Below are 18,237 nucleotides of genomic sequence, written 5' to 3'. Positions count from 1 at the left end.
AGCGAGGCATGAAGGGAGAAAGTTTCACTGCACCCTTAGCAAACAGGCCGATCAAAGTGTTTGCCATCTTTGTACTGTACTTTTTGAATCTCTTGTCCACTGAGACAACAAGGACATGCAGACACCTACCGTCTCCATTTCAAGAATATAGCCATATAGTCATCTTGTACAGAGGGTCTCCTGCAGTGGCTCATTTGAACACTAAAGACCCATCAAAAACACTATTGGCTCTGTTCTATAAACACTGTTAACATCACTGCCTGTATTTAGTTTGAGACAAATAAAGAAAATGTAGTGTACAAAATGTCCACTGCTGTCTGTATCCAAACAACTCCTCTCGGTCACGCTAATGAATGGATGTATATTGAATGTCTGATCTGTCAATGGGCTTTTCACTCCTATTAATGTTATCTATGCTGTTAGGGGCATACACAAAGCAGAGAGAGCCATACTGTCAGGGCTGCGTAGAGGAATAATTCTTCTGTTGCTTAAATGGTATAACTTCCTTCAGGGAACTTATCCTCAGTGAACAGATGTTTTAAACTGGTGTGTATACATGGACCATGTACCCGTATTGCCACTGGTAGGAGCTGTAGAGTGATAACAGCGCTATGATTTGTGTTCCTATTGCAACATGTATCTAAATGACGTCTGTGAATAGTGACTTTTATTTAAAATGCCTGGGTTTAAGCCTCCTGCAGAAAACTTTCCCCCTGTGCTGAAGTTTTATTCAAGAAGTCTATGAATCAGGCAGGAGGGGAAACGTCTGCCTATACTTTCCAAATAGGGCTTTAAAGAGATTTTAAAAAATCATGTTTTTTTCACTGGGCCTATTGTCTTCTTGTTATGTGACCAAACATTCATGAGGATATGAACGTGCTATCCGATAGGCCTGCACGCCGGTGCATGCATTGTGCATCCCTGGGACACCAACGGATTAATCTCAAGAACTATGCGGGTCGTGAAAAGAAAATATTCCTGCTCCTTTAAAGTGTATGTAGCGACAGAGGGATTGTAGCGATAATGCTATTGGGGCGGCAGATCAGTTACTTCTGACGCTCCAAAGCCTCGGGGAGTTGGCTCAAAGATTGCTTGTCTTTGATAAGGTCCTCATTATGTAGCTGCAACTTCGTGATCTGGGAAAAGATTGGTAAAACGAGCTCGCAGGTCATGAAATAAACCGAGCAACCTTTTAAATAGTTTTCATCCAGAGGGTTTGCAACGTATCTGGGAAGCTCCTCCACTTGTTTTGCTTCTTTTTTTTCTGTCGGAGGCGTCAGCCTGCAATTGTTTTTTATGCAGCTGTCGGGACCCGGCAGTCGGCTCCTCACTTTGAAGTGCGCTGCTCCAGCCTGTCGGCTCAGTTGGTGTTGAAGTCGCCTGCAGGAGAGACCTACCGTGCGGCATGGCAGCCTGAAACCATAGGGAGGAGAAAAGGAGGAGGGAGAAAAGCGGTATTTTTTTCCTCTCGAGTGCATTTTTCTCTCCGTAAACTGACTCAAACCTGAACGGACTGTATGTGGACGCGTCTTGGAGACGAGTGCTGTGGATTATACGCGCTTTTTGTGGATAAATAAAAGAAAAACTGGAGTTAATTTGAGCAAAGAACTCGTGAATCGATGGTAAGTTACAAGCGTGTGTGCCTCCTCAAACTGGCCCCCATTGGAGTTCCCTTTGATGTGCTGTTGACTCGCCTTTGAAGTGCTGTTCTGCGGGAAATGAACCGCTTTTTTTACGTTTAAATACCAAACAACGCGTCGAATCGTTTCTATATCGCTCATCTTGTTTCCTTTTCGACATTTGTTTGATTTTATATTTAAAGGTAAAGTCGAAAATAGTAAGAGGTTCTCGTTTCTTTTCGTGGAATTCCTCCCCCACAAGATCTGAGACTTGGGTGTACTTGGGATTGGACGTTGAAGAGGGTAGCTTTCTTGCCTCAAGTGTAACATTAAAGAAACTTTAAAAGACATTTGTGACAGTGTTAATGTGAGCGAGGTTGTAATGCCTAAACGGTCTCGTCTTAAAGACTTATTTTTAGGACGAGTTGTATTGGTGCAGGAAGATTTTTAGTGTCCGGAGCTGGGTTTCTACACTCTCACAAGTTCAACACTTGATGCAACAGTGTGTCAGTGATACAAAGTGACATATGCCATGTTGCACATCAGCCGCTTCATTGTATCATTGCTGCTTTGATGTGGAGAAGCGATCATCTGTAACAAACTGCTCATAATCTCTGAGATAATGTAACAACAGATAGCTGGATGTGTTGAACAGTGGAGTATGTTAAAGCTCTGCGGGTAGTTCACCAAACGGCAGCAGCCCGATCCATTAACTATTTTGGTCACGTTTTTCGATCTATTCGAGTTTGTCCCACATCAGTGGTCCTACAGGTACTCGCGGGGAGGCTCAATTTGACGTGATTTAGCAGCTTGTGATGAGATGTAGAGACAGGAATGAGAAAGTGGCAGGGATGATAGATATACATGTGCTTGCGTTCTGCAGCAGGCAGTCAGGCGATTATTACCCTGACATCAGGCATGATGGATCCGGAAGCGCTAATAAAGCCGTGTCCGTGCATAATGCGCTGGCATTTTGAAGGATTAATGACTTATTAATGGTGCTCAGGTCGTAGTCCCGCTTGATATACGTCAGATTACTACTTATTATGTTCTTTTTGAAAAGGAAAATGATGTATAGATTCAGTTAAGACATCGCTCAGGTGATTTTGCACTCGACAGTGCATGTGCGAGATCCCTTTTAAATTCTTGGTAATTAGAGTCTTATCGCGCTTCGGTAGAAATCACATTCCAGGTTGAGATATGAAGAAATGCTGTTTATGTAATGCTGCTTTGCAGCGTTTTTTAAAATTTTCCCGAGAACAAGCCTGTCTTCTTCTGTGAAAGTCAGCGAGGGTCTGAAAAGACTCTTACTGCGTCTCTCCGCCTTTGAAGTTGGGGCGGATCTGGTTTTGATTAGATCAATACTTTGTGTTTCAGAGAGAAGACGGGCAGCCAGAGAGAAGCTCCCCGCTGACATAAGAGAGTGAGGAGATTACAGTAGAAACTCAGAGGAGAGGCGCACAACACACCGGCTCTCTCCGCTGCCTGCAGAGCCATGAGTCGGGCGCTTATGGACCATATCGCCAGTAGTTTCCGAGAAGATGCTCCTCGACCCCCGGTGCCGGGGGAGGAGGGCGAGGCGCCCTGCTACCCCGGCAAACAAGCAATGATGAAACCCCTGGAACCCCCCAAATCGTTTTTGCTCGGTTCTCCGTGCTCCACGGCGAGGAGGAACCAGGATGGTCTTGGGGAGCCAGAGGGGAGTGCCTCCCCGGATTCATCGCTTTCCCGGTGGACAAAGTCTTTGCACTCTCTCCTCGGGGACCAGGACGGTGCTCTTCTTTTTAGGACATTCCTGGAGCGAGAGAAATGTGTCGATACTTTAGACTTTTGGTTTGCCTGCAATGGCTTCAGGCAAATGGACCTCAAGGATACCAAAACGCAGAGAGTCGCCAAAGCAATTTACAAGCGCTACATCGAGAACAACAGCATTGTCGCGAAACAACTCAAGCCCGCAACTAAAACCTTCATACGGGATAATATCAAGAAGCAACACATAGACTCTGCGATGTTCGACCAAGCGCAGACCGAGATCCAGACCAACATGGAGGAGAACGCGTACCAGATGTTTCTGACCTCTGACATTTACCTCGAGTATGTGAGGACTGGGGGGGAGAACCCGAATCACGTCAACTCTACCGGATTGGGCGACCTGAAAGTTGTATGTGGATACCTGCCCACGCTCAATGAAGAGGAGGAGTGGAGTTGTGATTTCAAAGCCAAAGCACTGGTTGAACTGTCAGCGAAGGCGCAGAGGGCCACCATGTCCATGAGAGCAGTGGAGGTGATGAAAAGAGAATACAGGTATGGCTGCAACACCTTTAAAACTGTATTAAGCTTTAGGCGCAGAATCCACGCTATACATGAGTAATAATCCACATTATAGACAGCTGGAAACATTTTTCTCTTGCATAAAAGTGGTAACACATTTTTTCCCCTCTCCAAATCACTGCATGGTTTCTTTTAAGTTTGTAGAAATCTCTGACTGCTTTTCACTCCTTGGCCCCGTGGCCCCTCTCGCCATCTCCAGAAGCAGCCTTCTGCTGGCGCTCGCCAGGATTTCCGGGGCTTTGAAATAGTTCAGCAGAATGAGGGATCGTCTTCCACGGGAAAAGTTCACAGAGCACAGGGCTGGCTCTGGCCCCAGCCAGCAAATAATAGATGATGACATTGCTGTGCTATGCCTCCTCCTGTACCACACTGTCCTAAAGCCCTTTTGGCAGAGATTTAAATCTATAGCAGATCTATAGGTGTCACTTTGAAATGGATGTCCTGTAGCTTCATTTGGATACTAGAAACTACATCCCAAACAAATAAATGCTTTTCTTGAGCAGTTTAGAAGCCTGTAAAATGTTGTTGTATAGAAAGAGTCTGTCAAAGAGAAGTTTTACAATGAGTTTGGACAACATCGGTTGACAGCTTGTTTGTGTGTTGGTAGTTAGTGGTGGGACTTTCCTATAATGGGATGCTTGTTGCCCATAGTGAGAGTATGGTCCTCTCTTGCCCTGGTACCTTTCTCTCCCCTCCCATTGTCACCCCACAGACTCAAAACATGTGGAACCCATTTCTTACTTTTCCACTTCCCTCTACTCACCTCTTCTCATCTGACTTTTTAAAAAACAAACGCTGAACGGCAGCAGCTACGGTACAGAGTCAACGCCTCTCCACCTCAACCTTCTCACCCTCTTTTCTCGGTTGCGTCAGTTCTCCTCTTGATTCCCCTCCCCAGCCCCTCGCCTTCTCCACTTTTATCTTTTTTCTTTTTGAAATCTCAGGGAAGGGGGCTACGAGGCATGCTTTTGGAGCGAAAGGGAGGGTAAGGGAGCGGAAAGGAAGGATAGAGAGATGATGGGGGGCTGCACCTCATGAGAGAAAGGGAGGGAGGATAAAGGATAAATGAGGGGGTGAGAGAGAGGCAAGGAGGGAGGAATGCAAGGCCAGCTGTGTTAAATACCTGACTCTTTGCAAGCCCCTCTGAAGGTCAGCCTGGAGTTGGGGGCCTACAGCTTTAGTCCTGCTGGGTCTCTACCTCCTCATGAAGACCCCCCGCTTTTTTTTTCCTCTCCCCTTTCTTTCCTTCTCTGACACACACTCATGCTTCCGCTGTATACTTTTTTAGTCCCCCCCCTCCCCCCAAAATCTCTCCTCCTCCTGTACCATGGCAGGAATGCATGCCCAGCGGGAGATGAATGCTGAGGAAAGAGTGAGTGTGAGTGAGAGAAATGGAAAGAGAGAAATTGTGGGCTGTTTAAGAAGGCATTAAAAGGGCATAAGGAGAAAACCACAGCTTTCCCAGCGTAGATGAACTTCCATTTGAGGGCTGGAAGTTGCCTGGCCCAGAGTAGCCGTTCACATTCATTCATTCATTCATTTATTCCTTCATTCAATACAAGGTGTAGTTGTTATTGTTTGCAGGCAAGCTCTCTCACTAATTTAATCTCTCTTAGTGTCTTTAAAACCTTAGGAGAAACAAACCTGTCTTCATCTTAGGTCCTCAGCATAAGTGAAATATACTCAACTGATTTCTCACAAAGTAAAAATGAAATGTCACATTCCTGTTGGATACTGTTTCATAGTGTTGTATTGGCATTTAATCTGACTTCTGTTGTTGTAACCTTCCCAGATCATACAAGAGAGCAGACCCGCACACCTGCCATGTGGGCTCTTTTGCCCCCGTCAGCAGCACCAACGACAGCGAGGTGTCCAGTGACGCCTTGACAGACGATGCCATGTCTGTGACTGACAGCAGTGTGTAAGTGAATATTAACCAAACTTGTGTGTTTGTGTGTGTGTGAGAGAGAGAATGTTGGTGCACAAGGATGTTTCAAGAATGTGAAATAAGGTGCTGTGAAAAAAAAAAAAGATGATGTGACACCTTCCCTCAACTCCCAAAGGCCAGCTGTTGGGAGTCATAACCAAACTAGAAGATGGGTTTGCTGTGTGGGATTATTGGTGAATTGTGGCCCCTTGAAAATAATTAAAGATAAATATTTTACTGTGAATGCAGAGACTGTGAGTTGATACAAGGGAATGGATAGGGGCTTAACATTAAGTGCATCCGTTTACATTGGCACTGTTAATGAGATAGTTTCACAAAGTAGTGCAAGGTTGCAACTAATGTTGACTAATCTGCTTATGACTTTTTTTCAATTAACTAACTAATAATTGAGTCCATAAATTGTCAGAAAGTTGTGAAGATATTCCATTTACAGAGAAACGGAGAGCAAATATTCACATTTTAGTAACCTGTAATGAGCAAGTGTTTGGCTTTTTTGCCTTCTAAATGACACAAACGATTGGTCATCCAAACTGTTGACGATTAACTGCCTATGGATTGCCCAACCAAAGAATTGGCTAATCGTTTCAGTCCAAAAGTAGTACATAAGTGCTATCCCTCTGTCCACATGGGGTTTGCGCTTATCTGCGTACGTGCTTTGGGCCTCGTTCTTCTAAAGGATTACTTGTCGTAATCACGTGTCTCTCAAGTGACAAGGTACTATGAAGTCATTGAGTGGTGCACAGCTCAAGGCCAAGAGCGCTGGGGTCAGCTGTTTTTTGGAAGAAAAAAAATCTTGGTACAAGTCCTTCTTTACCTCATCTCACATGGGAGGCGTTGAGGCCTGCGTGATTTTTCTTTTTCTTTTTTTTTTTTTTACAACAGGGAGTCCTCTGCTCTGGCATATCTCTAGACAGTCCTGCTTCAAAGACACCGCAGCCCATATAGTCCTATTCTGCTGTACTTTGCCCAGTGCAGTGACACAGCCCTTGCCACAGGGACACGACAGTTCTTGCCTACTTTGGCCTTGATCCGAATATCTGCCTCCCTTTAGGTCAGTTGAAAGGACCTATAAACATTTGAATCTCATTTACAGATAAAGAAAGAATAGAAAAGGGAAAAGGCAACGGGGGAGGAGGTGGTTGGGTGGGAAGAGAAAGAGAGTGGTGGAGGGGGGGATTTTTGCTTATATCTTATTTATGGATTTGCTTGGACGCTGGGGAATGCAGCTGCACAGACTTCAAACATTACCTTATCTTACAAACCAGCCTTTTGATGTGCGGAGATCAGAGGCAGCGCTTGCCAAATGAAGATTGGAGGGGTGGGGGAGGGGGGGTGGGAGGGGTTGCTTATGCGCATGACTGTGGCATTTCAAAGCAAAAGTAGAAAAGTGCTCCTCAGTCAGGCTAGGTCACCAGGAAACTGCTGTTTAGCATGGAGAAAAGACACTGTTTACACTGTCAAGTGCTTCAGTTTGAAGCTTCAGCTTCATTTGTTGTTTGATTTCATGTTTTAAGTCAGTCAACCATTCATTCCCATAGACAGTTTTAACTGTCTGCTGTAACTCTTTAAATCAGCATAATAGTAGCTAATGCTAACAGTGTCCTCTGCTCAGTATGAGAGACAGTAGGGGAATGCTGATGCTGACACCAGTAGAGCAGAGTGCACTGTGACTGCAGAGTGTGTTTGTGTGCAAGTGTGTGTAGTTGGGAAAGGAAATGGCCAGTGGGGTTCCCAGTGCTGTGCTGGAACCAGAGCTGAATTTGAGTGTCATTTTTAGGGCAAGAAAACCACGTCACTCAGAGCCATGTAACCCAGTCTGCTCCGACACAAAAACAGGATTGGAAATGCTGTCTTGATTTACCTCTTGTGTATCTTTGTTCTCAAGATAAGTCTGAAAGATCAAAAACGAAATGGATGGGAGAATTAATAAATTAAATTTATTCTTACACAAACTGTGTTTGATCTATCCAGTTGACTAACAAGCCTCGATGGCTGTTTGGTTTTAAACGATGTATCTGATTGAGTAGTTGACCTGCGATCTGTCTGCCCCCCCCCAGAGATGGCATCCCTCCGTATAAACTGGGCTCCAAGAAACAGCTACAGAGAGAGATGCAGCGCAACATGAAGATGAACAGCCAAGCCTCTCTGCCTGCTTTTCCTGTAAGTACACAAACCAAACACACACACACTTGCAGACACACGCTCAGAAGTCTTTTTGAACCTGGGTCCCACAGTGTAATTTCCATACCACCCTCTGTTCCGGTCTCTCTTGGTTCTATGAATAGTACCACACAAACTGTATTCGGCATTCTCACTTCAACAACACCAGCAAAGATCTGAAGAGTAACGTCAACGATCCAGCCTCCCACACACACACACACACACACACACACAAGCGCACATACAAACACAAGCCCCCTCGCTACCTTTGGTGTCACCTACACCCCCATTAGGGTTCCTTGAAGTCTGTGGGAGACGGGGAGGTCTCTAAGCTGTTTAACGCCACAGCGCTCGGAACACACCAGGGTTTTTCTTCCCTACCGATGCTGTAAATATGTAGAATAGGGAAAGAGGAGGAAGATCTCTGCCGCTTTATCCCGAGGGCTCTGAAATCATCCCGGTTCCCAACAAAAACACAAAGATACTCAGACACATTTGCACACACACGCAGCGCTTTGATCCAAGGATGAATGGAGAAAACGCACAGGGAAGTGACAACTTCCAACAGAGCTGGCCCCCTTTTTTTTCCACCGCACCCCCACCATACACAAACGCGCACACACACACACACACACACACACACACACACACTCACTCAGCCAGCCCCCCTCCCCTAAAAGTGAGGGATCCTACGAAAGAGTTTGAGCATGTCATGTGAGCTCTCAGTTGGTCAGAGGGGAGTTGGTAGCTTAAGGCATAAGAGAGGCTAAGGGTGAGAGAAGAACAGGAAAGGAGGTCCGAAACAGAAGCAGGGGGACGTCTGTTAAAATATTACTTAATGTAACCACCCTCTTTTTTTTAACATTAAGAGACACGCAGCAAGTGTTACTTGCTTTTGGAAAAGATCCACTGATTGGTTCTCGCCACTCTTCTCTCCCCTTTTGCTTTCATTTTTGCTTTTATTCTTGTTTTTGTTTCCTGTCTGATTTTTGGCAATGGCTGCCATTCCCATGGTGCACCAGCCCTCGGCTCCATCAGACAGCGCCTCTTTTTCTCACTCTTTTCTCCTATTCATCCCTACTACAAAGGGATGGAAGAAACAAAAAATAAGAAGAACAATCAAGAAAGACCCAGTGTAAAAATGCAAATAATTTAAGATGGGTGTGCGCACACACGCATACTTACACTGTCACCATACTGTACCTCAAAGGTGCCCAGTGTGTGACAAGGGGGGAATAAATTACCTCAACCTGTCTGATCTTCTATCCTTTTTTGTCACCTTTATCTTTTTCTTCCAATCCTTCCCTCTCTTCAGTTTCTCTTTCTATCCCCTCCTGCGAGCACACATCTCTGCATCTCAACCTCCCATTTTTTTAATCCCTCATCTTTTCCACCCTGGAGTTCTGTTCCACCCCCTGTCGATATGTGGCTTTTATTCCAAGATGTAAAGCCACTGCTTCTCATCTATCTATCTATCCTTCCATCCCTCCTTCCACCATCCTATTCTCCCCCCACTGAGTGTTTGATATTTGGCGAGGAAGCCTTTGAAGTGAGCTGACTTTAAAGAGGCCTGCTGATGATGACAGAAGGAACCAGCCAAGGCCTAGCCCAGCATGACCGTACACCAGGCCTGCCACCCCTTGAAACAACCCTGTAGCCCATTACCACCAATGGTGGAGCTGGAGCTGGAGCTGGCGCTGGCGGAGAACAATGCACACACGTAGACGGATGAGGGAAGAGGAGTGTGGATGTCTTTGTATAAGTTGGGGAAGGCTGGGGTCTGGCTATAGAGGGATGACCATGATACAATGGCTAATTTATCTCCTTCTCCCCAAAGCGTACCCACCGTCCTCCCAAGGAGATGGTCCCAATGGAGCCTGCAGAGTTTGCAGCACAGCTCATCTCCCGCTTGGAGGGCCTGAAGAGAAAGCAGGACACCATTAACTCTCTGGAGGAGAGGCTGCAGCAGATTGAGGAGGTTTGTGTAAGATAGTTTTTCACTGGAAAAGTCAATTGTATGGTGTGGGGTTTTTTTAATTCCTCAGTTGATGACTTTGTATGTCTTGTTACCAGGAGGAAGAAAGAGAAGACGCGGAGATCATGGGAAGTGCTCCCCAACTCTCTCCCCACCCCTTGACCCTCCTTCCTGGCTCCTCTGACGAGGACCCCCAGGCGATCCTGGACGAACACCTCTCGCGTGTCCTGAAGACCCCCGGCTGCCAGTCACCAGCTGTCATCCGCCACTCGCCCCGCTCCAGCTCGCCAGAGCACAAGCCCTTCACGCGGGTCGGCTTTGGGATTAAGGCACTGGTAAGGACAGGGCCCTCCAGTTCTTCTGTCTCTAGTCCTGAACAAGGGGCCATCACTCTGGCCTTGGGACCCAGCAGGACCCTCGTAAGCAGGCAGAGCACAAAACACATCCACCACCATTACATCCACCATCATGCCAGTCCCAAGACCAAGGAGCAGATTGAAAGGGAGGCAGCCCTCAGGGTGCATGGCCTGTGCTCCAGCAGTGGCGAGTGCCAGCCTTACCAGCGCAGCCGCAGCCTGGGCAGAGAGATGTGCGGGGCCGTCTCAGCAGACAACAGTATTGGGTCAGTTCCAAGCACAGAATTCATGTCGCCTTTATGTAATAATTATATAAAAAAATGAACACTGCTAATTCTCTCTCTCTCCCTCCCAGGCGTTCCAGCTCTCTGTCCAGGCGTGTGTGTCGTTCAGGGGCTGAGGAGGGAGTAGCAGAGAGGTGCATGGAGGACTGTGGGCTCTTACAGCTGCCCAGCGACACAACAGACCCCACCCAGAATGTGTTGCAGTGGATCCTGGAAAGTAAACGGCAAGGCAGGCACAAGTCTCACAGGTGAGCAGTTGCTGGTACCTGAAGTGCTTCTTAGTTGTTGTTTTTTTCTTGAGTTTTATTTATTTTAATCTACAATGTTCAAATGTACGTCACACCACTGCATGTTGTTCATACATGTAGTCTTATTTATTTTCTCTCCTGCAGTAACCAGAGCACTAAGAAGTCTTTTGGAGGCTCCACTACCCAGACGCACACATGGGGTGGTGGCGGAAGCTGTGGCCACCTACGTAACCACCAGCCAGCCCAGCCATTCATCCAGGACCCAGCCATGCCTCCCCTGCCCCCTCCCAACACTTTGGCCCAGCTGGAGGAGGCCTGCCGCAGACTGGAGGAGGTCTCCACCAAGACCACCAAGCAAAGGTATACAGAAACTAGAGAGCTGTTATTGAATATTGCTCTTAGCTGTGGTCAGCTTTCTTTCTTCTGATTTCCAGCCATCTCAGATTTGTTTTTTGTTTTTTTTATATTGATGTCTTGCACTTGTCACTAAAGGAAATATCAGTGTGTGTTATTGATCCTAATAATAGCATTTCTGCCACATCTCTTCCCAGGCATTCAACGTCCAGTCTCCAGCAAGAGAAGAGCCACCCAGTGCCTGTGCAGGTTGAGGGGTCCGTCCTTCTGTCTCTAGCCAATCCAAGCCCTGCTGGCTTCACGACCAGCCACGGTCTCCAATCAGAAGAGTACGATGCCTCTAGCGTCCTGCCCTCCCTCTCCTCTCCTCCTCTCTGCTCCTCTTCCTCCTCCTCCTCTCAGCCATAGCCTTCACCTTGCAGTGTACTTCTACCCTTTAAACTCTTCCTGTGTGACACCTGCACTGCTCACTGCACATGTAGGGAGACAGATGCGCAAAACCCACATATCACACACATGCACACACCCACATACAGTCACCCAAAAGAGATGGTGACCCTCTTTTTGAAAAGCTTATTTTAAGCTTTGTACACAGAAGCCTGGCTCTGCCTCTGTTTGCATGAACCTCATGTATTTGTGCTGTGTGTGTGTGTGTGTGTGTGTGTGTGTGTATATGTAGGGGGAGTGTGTAGTAACTGCACCACCTGACTGAGACATCCCTTTCATATATATGTATCATTTTTATTGGCTGTCCTTCAGTGAGCTGGCAGTCGGCTGGGGCGAGCAGAGCTTAGCAAAGAGAGAAAGCTCCTCTGAAGTGGGCCTACAAAGCCTTGGACATAGCTGAAGGGGAATTGATAATACTGTGCCCCCTTACTGATGGCACTGGGTCACACTCTCACTAGTGTTATTCTTACTGTATTTCTAGTCTAGTACTGTCTTCTGCGCACACTCGATGAATGAAGTAGAGCTTTGCTCTGTTTCTGATTCCTCTTTTGATCATTATCTTGTTAATGTCACGAGGGTGTCCACTCCTAACACGCCCTTTCTTTCCCTCTTTGTCTGCTTTCAGGATGAAGGAGTGTAAAAAGGGTTTAGGAGGCCACGGAGTGTGCAGTGGCGAGACAGTGGTGACATATTTCTTCTGTGGGGAGGAAATCCCCTACCGGAGGACCATGAAGAGCCACAATCTCACCCTGGGCCACTTCAAGGAGCAGCTCCGCAAGAAGGGCAACTACAGGTGTGTGTAGATGGAGATTCTAAAGCTCAGAGATGTCTGTTGAAGTTTTACAAAAGTGAGTTCAGCGGTCGGTGCCTTTGTGATATTGGGATTGCCGGCAATAAAACGCTATCAGTTCATTGGCCTTGATGTAAAACGGTGTTTGAGGACAGAAGACAAATTTGTTGACTGCTGATCTTTGGTATATAAACACAAACCCTCTTGCAGTGAAACTTTAGAAAGGGGTAGCTTTATAAGGTGTTGTCTGTTTTTTAAAGTGGCACACGGACGGGAAGTGGAGGAATTGGCAGAGGAGTCATTTCCAGTGTCCTCAGCGTCTGCAGTCTGTGATCATTCATGTCATCTCAGGAAACTCTAAGGCACTACTGGTGACATTTTATAACATTATGAGCAGTCGAAATAGCCACAGTCTGACAGGGCAGGGTGAAAAGGAAACTCCGAACTGAAGCAAGAACTTCTAACGTTTGCATGCCGAATGGCTAGATGCTAAATTTATATCTTTGAATTGTGTTCAGTTCCTGTGTGACCTGATATATGTTCTCCACATGTATTAGTGCTTTGTCCATGTCTGTGTGGGGCGCTCTTATCAGTGTTTGTTTCTGTGTGTGTGCAGTCAGAGTAAGGCTTCTGCGGTTTTTGTGTGTTGAGGGGGGTGCAAATGAAAAGGAAAGGACAAGAGCGCGGGAGGGTGGGTGATGCGGGGGTTAGTGGAAGAGTTTGAACTGCGGCGATTTGGGTCCCATCTGGTATTGATTTCCATGCTAAGGCACACTTAATACACATGGCTTTGAAGCCCCGGCCCCTTTCATTTCAACCAACAAAGACTCACACAAATGGCCAGCGTGCAAATTCTTCACTGATGTTATCAGGGCCTCTTTTTTTTCTTCTTCTCCTTCTTCTTCTTCTTCTCTGCCATGGTGTGTGTACACATGTGTGCACGCATGAATGTGCTTGCGTTAAACACGTACAATGTTTACACATGTTGTAATCATTTTGTGGATATATTTGAAAGGCATGTTGTTAAATGCCAGATTGGCTTGTTTGCTGTACTTCAATGCCCTGACTGAGGCCGCACAGCTTTCGATGTGTTTGTAGAGAGATTTTACTTTGATTGTTCCTTTCCAGTGGGCATTAAAGGGGGAAAAGACCAAACATTTATTATTTAGGCTGACATGGTCTCCAGGATAAGCATAGGCTGAGTGTTGTGTTAATAATTGCAGGTATCAAACTAATTCTGAAGGAGGGGAAAAAAGAAAAAGAACTTCCTTAAGAATCTTCTTCCTGTCCAGATGTGTGCAGCTTTTTTTTGTTTGTTTGTTTTTTTGTGAATCAACAAATGTGACAAGCACTTAGCTCCGAGTCCTCCACATCTGTCTGTTTGCCCCCCCACCCTCCACCTCCCCTTTTTTTTCTCTGTGGCCCGCTGTCTCAGTTCCTGTGACATACCATCCACATATCTTTTTTTTAATTTTTTTTTTTTGGAAAGAGAGCTGCGCGGCGCTTTAATAGCAGCCAGAGAATGTGTGGAGTTGGGTCATTTCAACATGGCAGCGGTTCAACAAAGAACAGTACTGCTGGGCCCTGCCAGACGATATTGGTGCCAGATGTCAGTGTAAACGGAGAGAGAAGTGGAGAAGTGGGGAAAAAACAGATCTAGCCACATAAAACATGTTCCAGTGGAAATTCAGGCTCTCTCTGTCTCTTTCAGCAAAAAAAAAAAACATCACTGCTCTTTGAAGATTTTTACTTTTAAGAGTGGGATGGTCTGAGTTTTTATTTTTTGTCCCATTTCTCCTCCAGATACAAGGAGGATACAGTTAATAGGCGTGTCTTGTGCTCTTCCATCTACTTTTGTTTTAGTTGCTCACTTTGTGTTCCCGAGAGAGACCTCCTGTACTCAGTTTAGTTGAAGCCTTCCTGTATTTCAAATGCTTTTTATTAGTGACCACCCTCGTGCTGATCGGCGCACGGGCACTCGGACACCTTTTGCAAGGCTATAGCTCTCGTTTAGATTGCATGTTTGACTTTGTCAGCCTCCCATCTCATTAAAAACAAAATGCTCACAAACATAACCACATTCCAGTCACCCGACACATGGAGCAAACCGAGGCATTTTTCCATTACATAGTTAATGAGTGAATTCTTGGAGCCCCCCCTCGCCCACCAACCAACCCACCCCTGCTGATTTCTCTTCCTCTAAAATGAGGATGGGGGGGTTGCATCATTAATGGCCCAGTGAAGTCATGGCTGATGAGAAGCCCCTCCTTTTTAGATTTTAGTTTTTTTTCTTTAATACACACACACAGAAAGTTGTCAGGCAACTGCCCTTCCTATAGCACTCAGCGAGAGCTCATGCCATCAACGGGGTAAGGAAGGACACAGTGTACCGCTCGCTCTTTCTCGTCCTCCACTTTGTCTCTGTTCTTTTCTTTGTCCCTGTAATAATGAAAGGAGAATGAAGAGCGAGTGAAAGCCCGTGCATGTGTGTCGTCGAACGTGTGCGCAAGCGGGGTGTGTGTGTGTGTGGGGGGGGGTAATGACAGGCAGACTTGCAGGCACCCAAAATTTCAGCCTTTGTCAAAGGACCCCTTCATTTGCACACTGGCCTAATTGGCCCCTGTTAGTGGGGGCGACACTCACATCAACATGATTGAGGAAAAAGGGAAGGGAGAAGTAAAAGAGAGAAGGGACCGAGGAAGCCTCTTATTTTAGACCGTTTTAGCAGCAGGTTCCATCCCAGTCTGTAGGCACAGGTGCCAACAAGCGGTTTGACTTTTCTGGCCTTTTTTTTTTTTTACTTTTTGTTTATAAGCTTGAATTATGCCTGTTGTGTATGAAAAATACTCTGAGTGTTAACTCTCTCTTGTCTCTGTGTCGCAGGTACTACTTCAAGAAAGCCAGCGATGAGTTCAAGTGCGGCGCGGTGTTCGAGGAGGTGTCAGACGACATGTCGTTGCTGCCCACCTACGAGGGGAAGATCCTGGGCAAGGTAGAGAGGATGGAATGAGTGAGATCTGCCCGTGTTGTGGATTACACTCTTACGGACGCATAACACCTCCATGGATTTACTCCTTCATATGCTCACACACACAAAGTATGTGTCTTTAAAGCTAAGACTGCAGGACTGGAGAAGCCATTGAAGGAACGGAATTTGAGTAGATGGACCGGATAAAAGATGGAGAGGGAAAAGGAAGCAGGAAGTTAACACTATTACAGGACTATCACATGGACACCCGCCTTGAAGTGAAGAAAATAAAGGATTCTGTGTTGCGGGATTGAAACATCTCCGTGTTTCCAGATGAGAAAACTCTAGAGACTCTAGGTGAATGACCACTCCTCAAAGAAGCGGGGCGGTGGGTTCAAATCTGAGACTGACAGCCTACCTGACCCTGCTTGTGCTAGCATCTGCCCATGGGGCACTCATCTAGCACACCGCTAATATGTATATGCAGATATACATGTACATTGCATTGTATTGTGATGCTCGTATTGCTGTGTTAAGAGTTCTATTGCTATTTATTGGAATTATCCCTAACCCTAACCCTATTCTTCCATGGACAAGCTGCTTGGAGTTGGAGAAACTTCTCCAATTTTCCACATCCGTGATTTTTTTTTCTTCTTCTCCCTTCTGAGCATCAGTTCTCAAGCAAAGGAAATGGGTTTTATTCATTTTCTGCCCCTCATATTGAACTGTAAACTTCAAAAAATACCTCTTCAAAATCTCCACTTCTGTTCCTGCAGATTTAGTGGGACATCTTTGATCTCTTGGCTGGAGAGCTTACTGCTGATGCTTTGAGAATGGCTCTCTATCAAACTCAAGTTTGATAATATATTTACTACTGCAGTGCTATTTGTGGTTGTGTCCCCATCTGCTCTGAAGGGCCCTGAGTGTACTATGAAAAAGGAACAAAAATACTATTAATGTTTAATTCCCTACTCTGGGACTCTGCCCAGCTAGCCTTGATCTGTCGCGTCTTAGTGCCTTTGTTTCAGTGGCGCAGGCATCGCACAAATAGCCTACGTATTTACTAAGAGGAAACTACCCTGAACAGGTCCTTGAATCCCCAAAATGTGTTTACACCAATATTAATATTTACCAACAAAAAGCTCTATATTGTGCTCCCCAACGTGCTTATGTATGTGATTGTGTGACTGAGTTGCTTCTGAGTAGGGTTACTCTGTATGTATTTTAAGCCTGCACTATGAGCTGCAGATGATAATGATGGTGGTGATATACACTATGTCCATAGTGTTTTAATTGAGTACAGTAGCTGTGCCTACATGGATTCTCGCCGTGTTTTACCCAATTTTCAGGGTCCTATTATTCCCTTGGTTTTTACAAGGGGCCTTATGTTGAAAAGATATTTTTATGCCTTTTTAGTATCCGTTTCATCATGTTTATGTTTTATAATATTTTTCATGGCTTCATTGGCTCCACTTGTAAACTGTAAATTATGCGATCTATAGAGCTCAGTTGAAAAGATGCCTCGGTACTTTAATTATTGTAATTATGAAGAGATGTAGCCTTTATTAAAATGTTCTATTTTTCAAATTAGCAAATGGCTTCCTATGGTTTTGTGTGTGTGTGGTGGGCTTGATGGGGTGTTCTGTGGAACAAACTTTACACACACACACACACCCCGCTGTGAAGAGTGGAACTCGTTGGATCCAGTGAGAAATCTCCGGCCAGATTTGCATCCATTATCAGCTCTTAATTTACTCCCTGTTGGAAATTTAAACATGCAGCATTAATTTGGCCACCAGAGCCTCTGTGTGCTTTTAGTGTAAGAATGAGAGAGTATCCAAGTGTGTGTTAATGAGACATTTGGCAAATGGATAGTAATGGTAAGTACATTTCACCCAGATATTTACATGTTAACTCTGGTGCATACTGGCCCCCATCATAGTTTGTTTTTAATGTAAGTGTCTGACAGAACCCACAGTTCCCATTTTGTGCAAAAATGTAAGACAACTCAAGTGGGTATCTTTCAAAGTCAAAGACATTTTAGTGCAAAATCCTTATTTATTTTTTTGTTACTAACCTTCCAGTGCAGATGAACAGGGAATGAACTTTTATTCTAAAAAGATGTTTTGGATAATAACCACTTGATTTAAACTGCTGAAGCCTCGTATTAGTTTCAGATAGTTTTCTTTTTTTTTTTTGCACAAAATGAGGACTGTGGATTTTGACACCTCACCCACTTATATTCACAGCGCTTTAGGAAAGGTGTTTTTAATGACCGGTAAGAACACGAATGGTCACAGCAGAAAGAAAAGAATTTGTAGTGTTTGCCCAACACTATTTATAATGTTCGCTTTGAAACTGATACACACAAGGTCACACCTCTGGTACAAATCTCAGGTATGAACTGAGTTGTATGTATACTTTAACCTACAAAGTTCGTGTGACATTACCTCAAATTAAATCAGAGACAACAAAGCACCAAAACATGTAGCGATGTGGTCGAGTGTCTGGGTCATATTCATATTGTCAACAGATCCCTTGAAAAGACTTACAAAAATGTATCAGTCTATCTCTCAATACATTCTGACTTCTCTACCAAGCTCTCAGCCCCACACCTATTGGTTCCTACTGGAGACGTAAATCTTTAAAAACTGGTCCCAAATATTTTGTTTCCTTTTTAAAGGCTCAGTAATTTCCTAAAACAGCTGGGCACTGTAGTTTTAAGCAAATGTTGCTCAAACACGAGTAAATTGTGCA

The 18,237-nt window shown here is 45.3% G+C and overlaps 1 protein-coding gene across 2 annotated transcripts; it reads left to right on the top strand.

Moving 5' to 3' along the window:
• The first annotated feature begins 1,148 nt into the window (after window positions 1–1,148).
• On the top strand, window positions 1,149–17,070 carry axin2 (axin 2 (conductin, axil)). 2 transcript variants are annotated; one of them, XM_038700106.1, is made up of 11 exons: window positions 1,149–1,622; window positions 2,997–3,923; window positions 5,743–5,871; window positions 7,956–8,058; window positions 9,896–10,036; window positions 10,132–10,655; window positions 10,745–10,921; window positions 11,066–11,281; window positions 11,473–11,604; window positions 12,348–12,515; window positions 15,396–15,522. In XM_038700106.1, the coding sequence occupies exons 2-11, from the start codon at window positions 3,115–3,117 to the stop codon at window positions 15,520–15,522; spliced, it is 2,526 nt and encodes an 841-aa protein (XP_038556034.1). In that variant the 5' UTR covers window positions 1,149–1,622; window positions 2,997–3,114. The 2 variants fall into 2 exon arrangements, with proteins under 2 accessions (XP_038556034.1, XP_038556026.1); XM_038700098.1 differs by lacking the exon at window positions 1,149–1,622 and having other exon boundaries at window positions 3,115–3,923; window positions 15,396–17,070.
• Window positions 17,071–18,237: the final 1,167 nt, after the last annotated feature.

The sequence above is a fragment of the Micropterus salmoides genome, unplaced genomic scaffold (genome assembly GCF_014851395.1).
Source record: "Micropterus salmoides isolate LMB-PRFRI ecotype aquatic unplaced genomic scaffold, ASM1485139v1 Ms_hic_scaffold_10, whole genome shotgun sequence".
Classification (NCBI taxonomy): domain Eukaryota; kingdom Metazoa; phylum Chordata; class Actinopteri; order Centrarchiformes; family Centrarchidae; genus Micropterus; species Micropterus salmoides.
The sequence above is the reverse complement of the archived record's forward strand: the minus strand, read 5'-3'. Positions and strand labels throughout refer to the sequence as shown.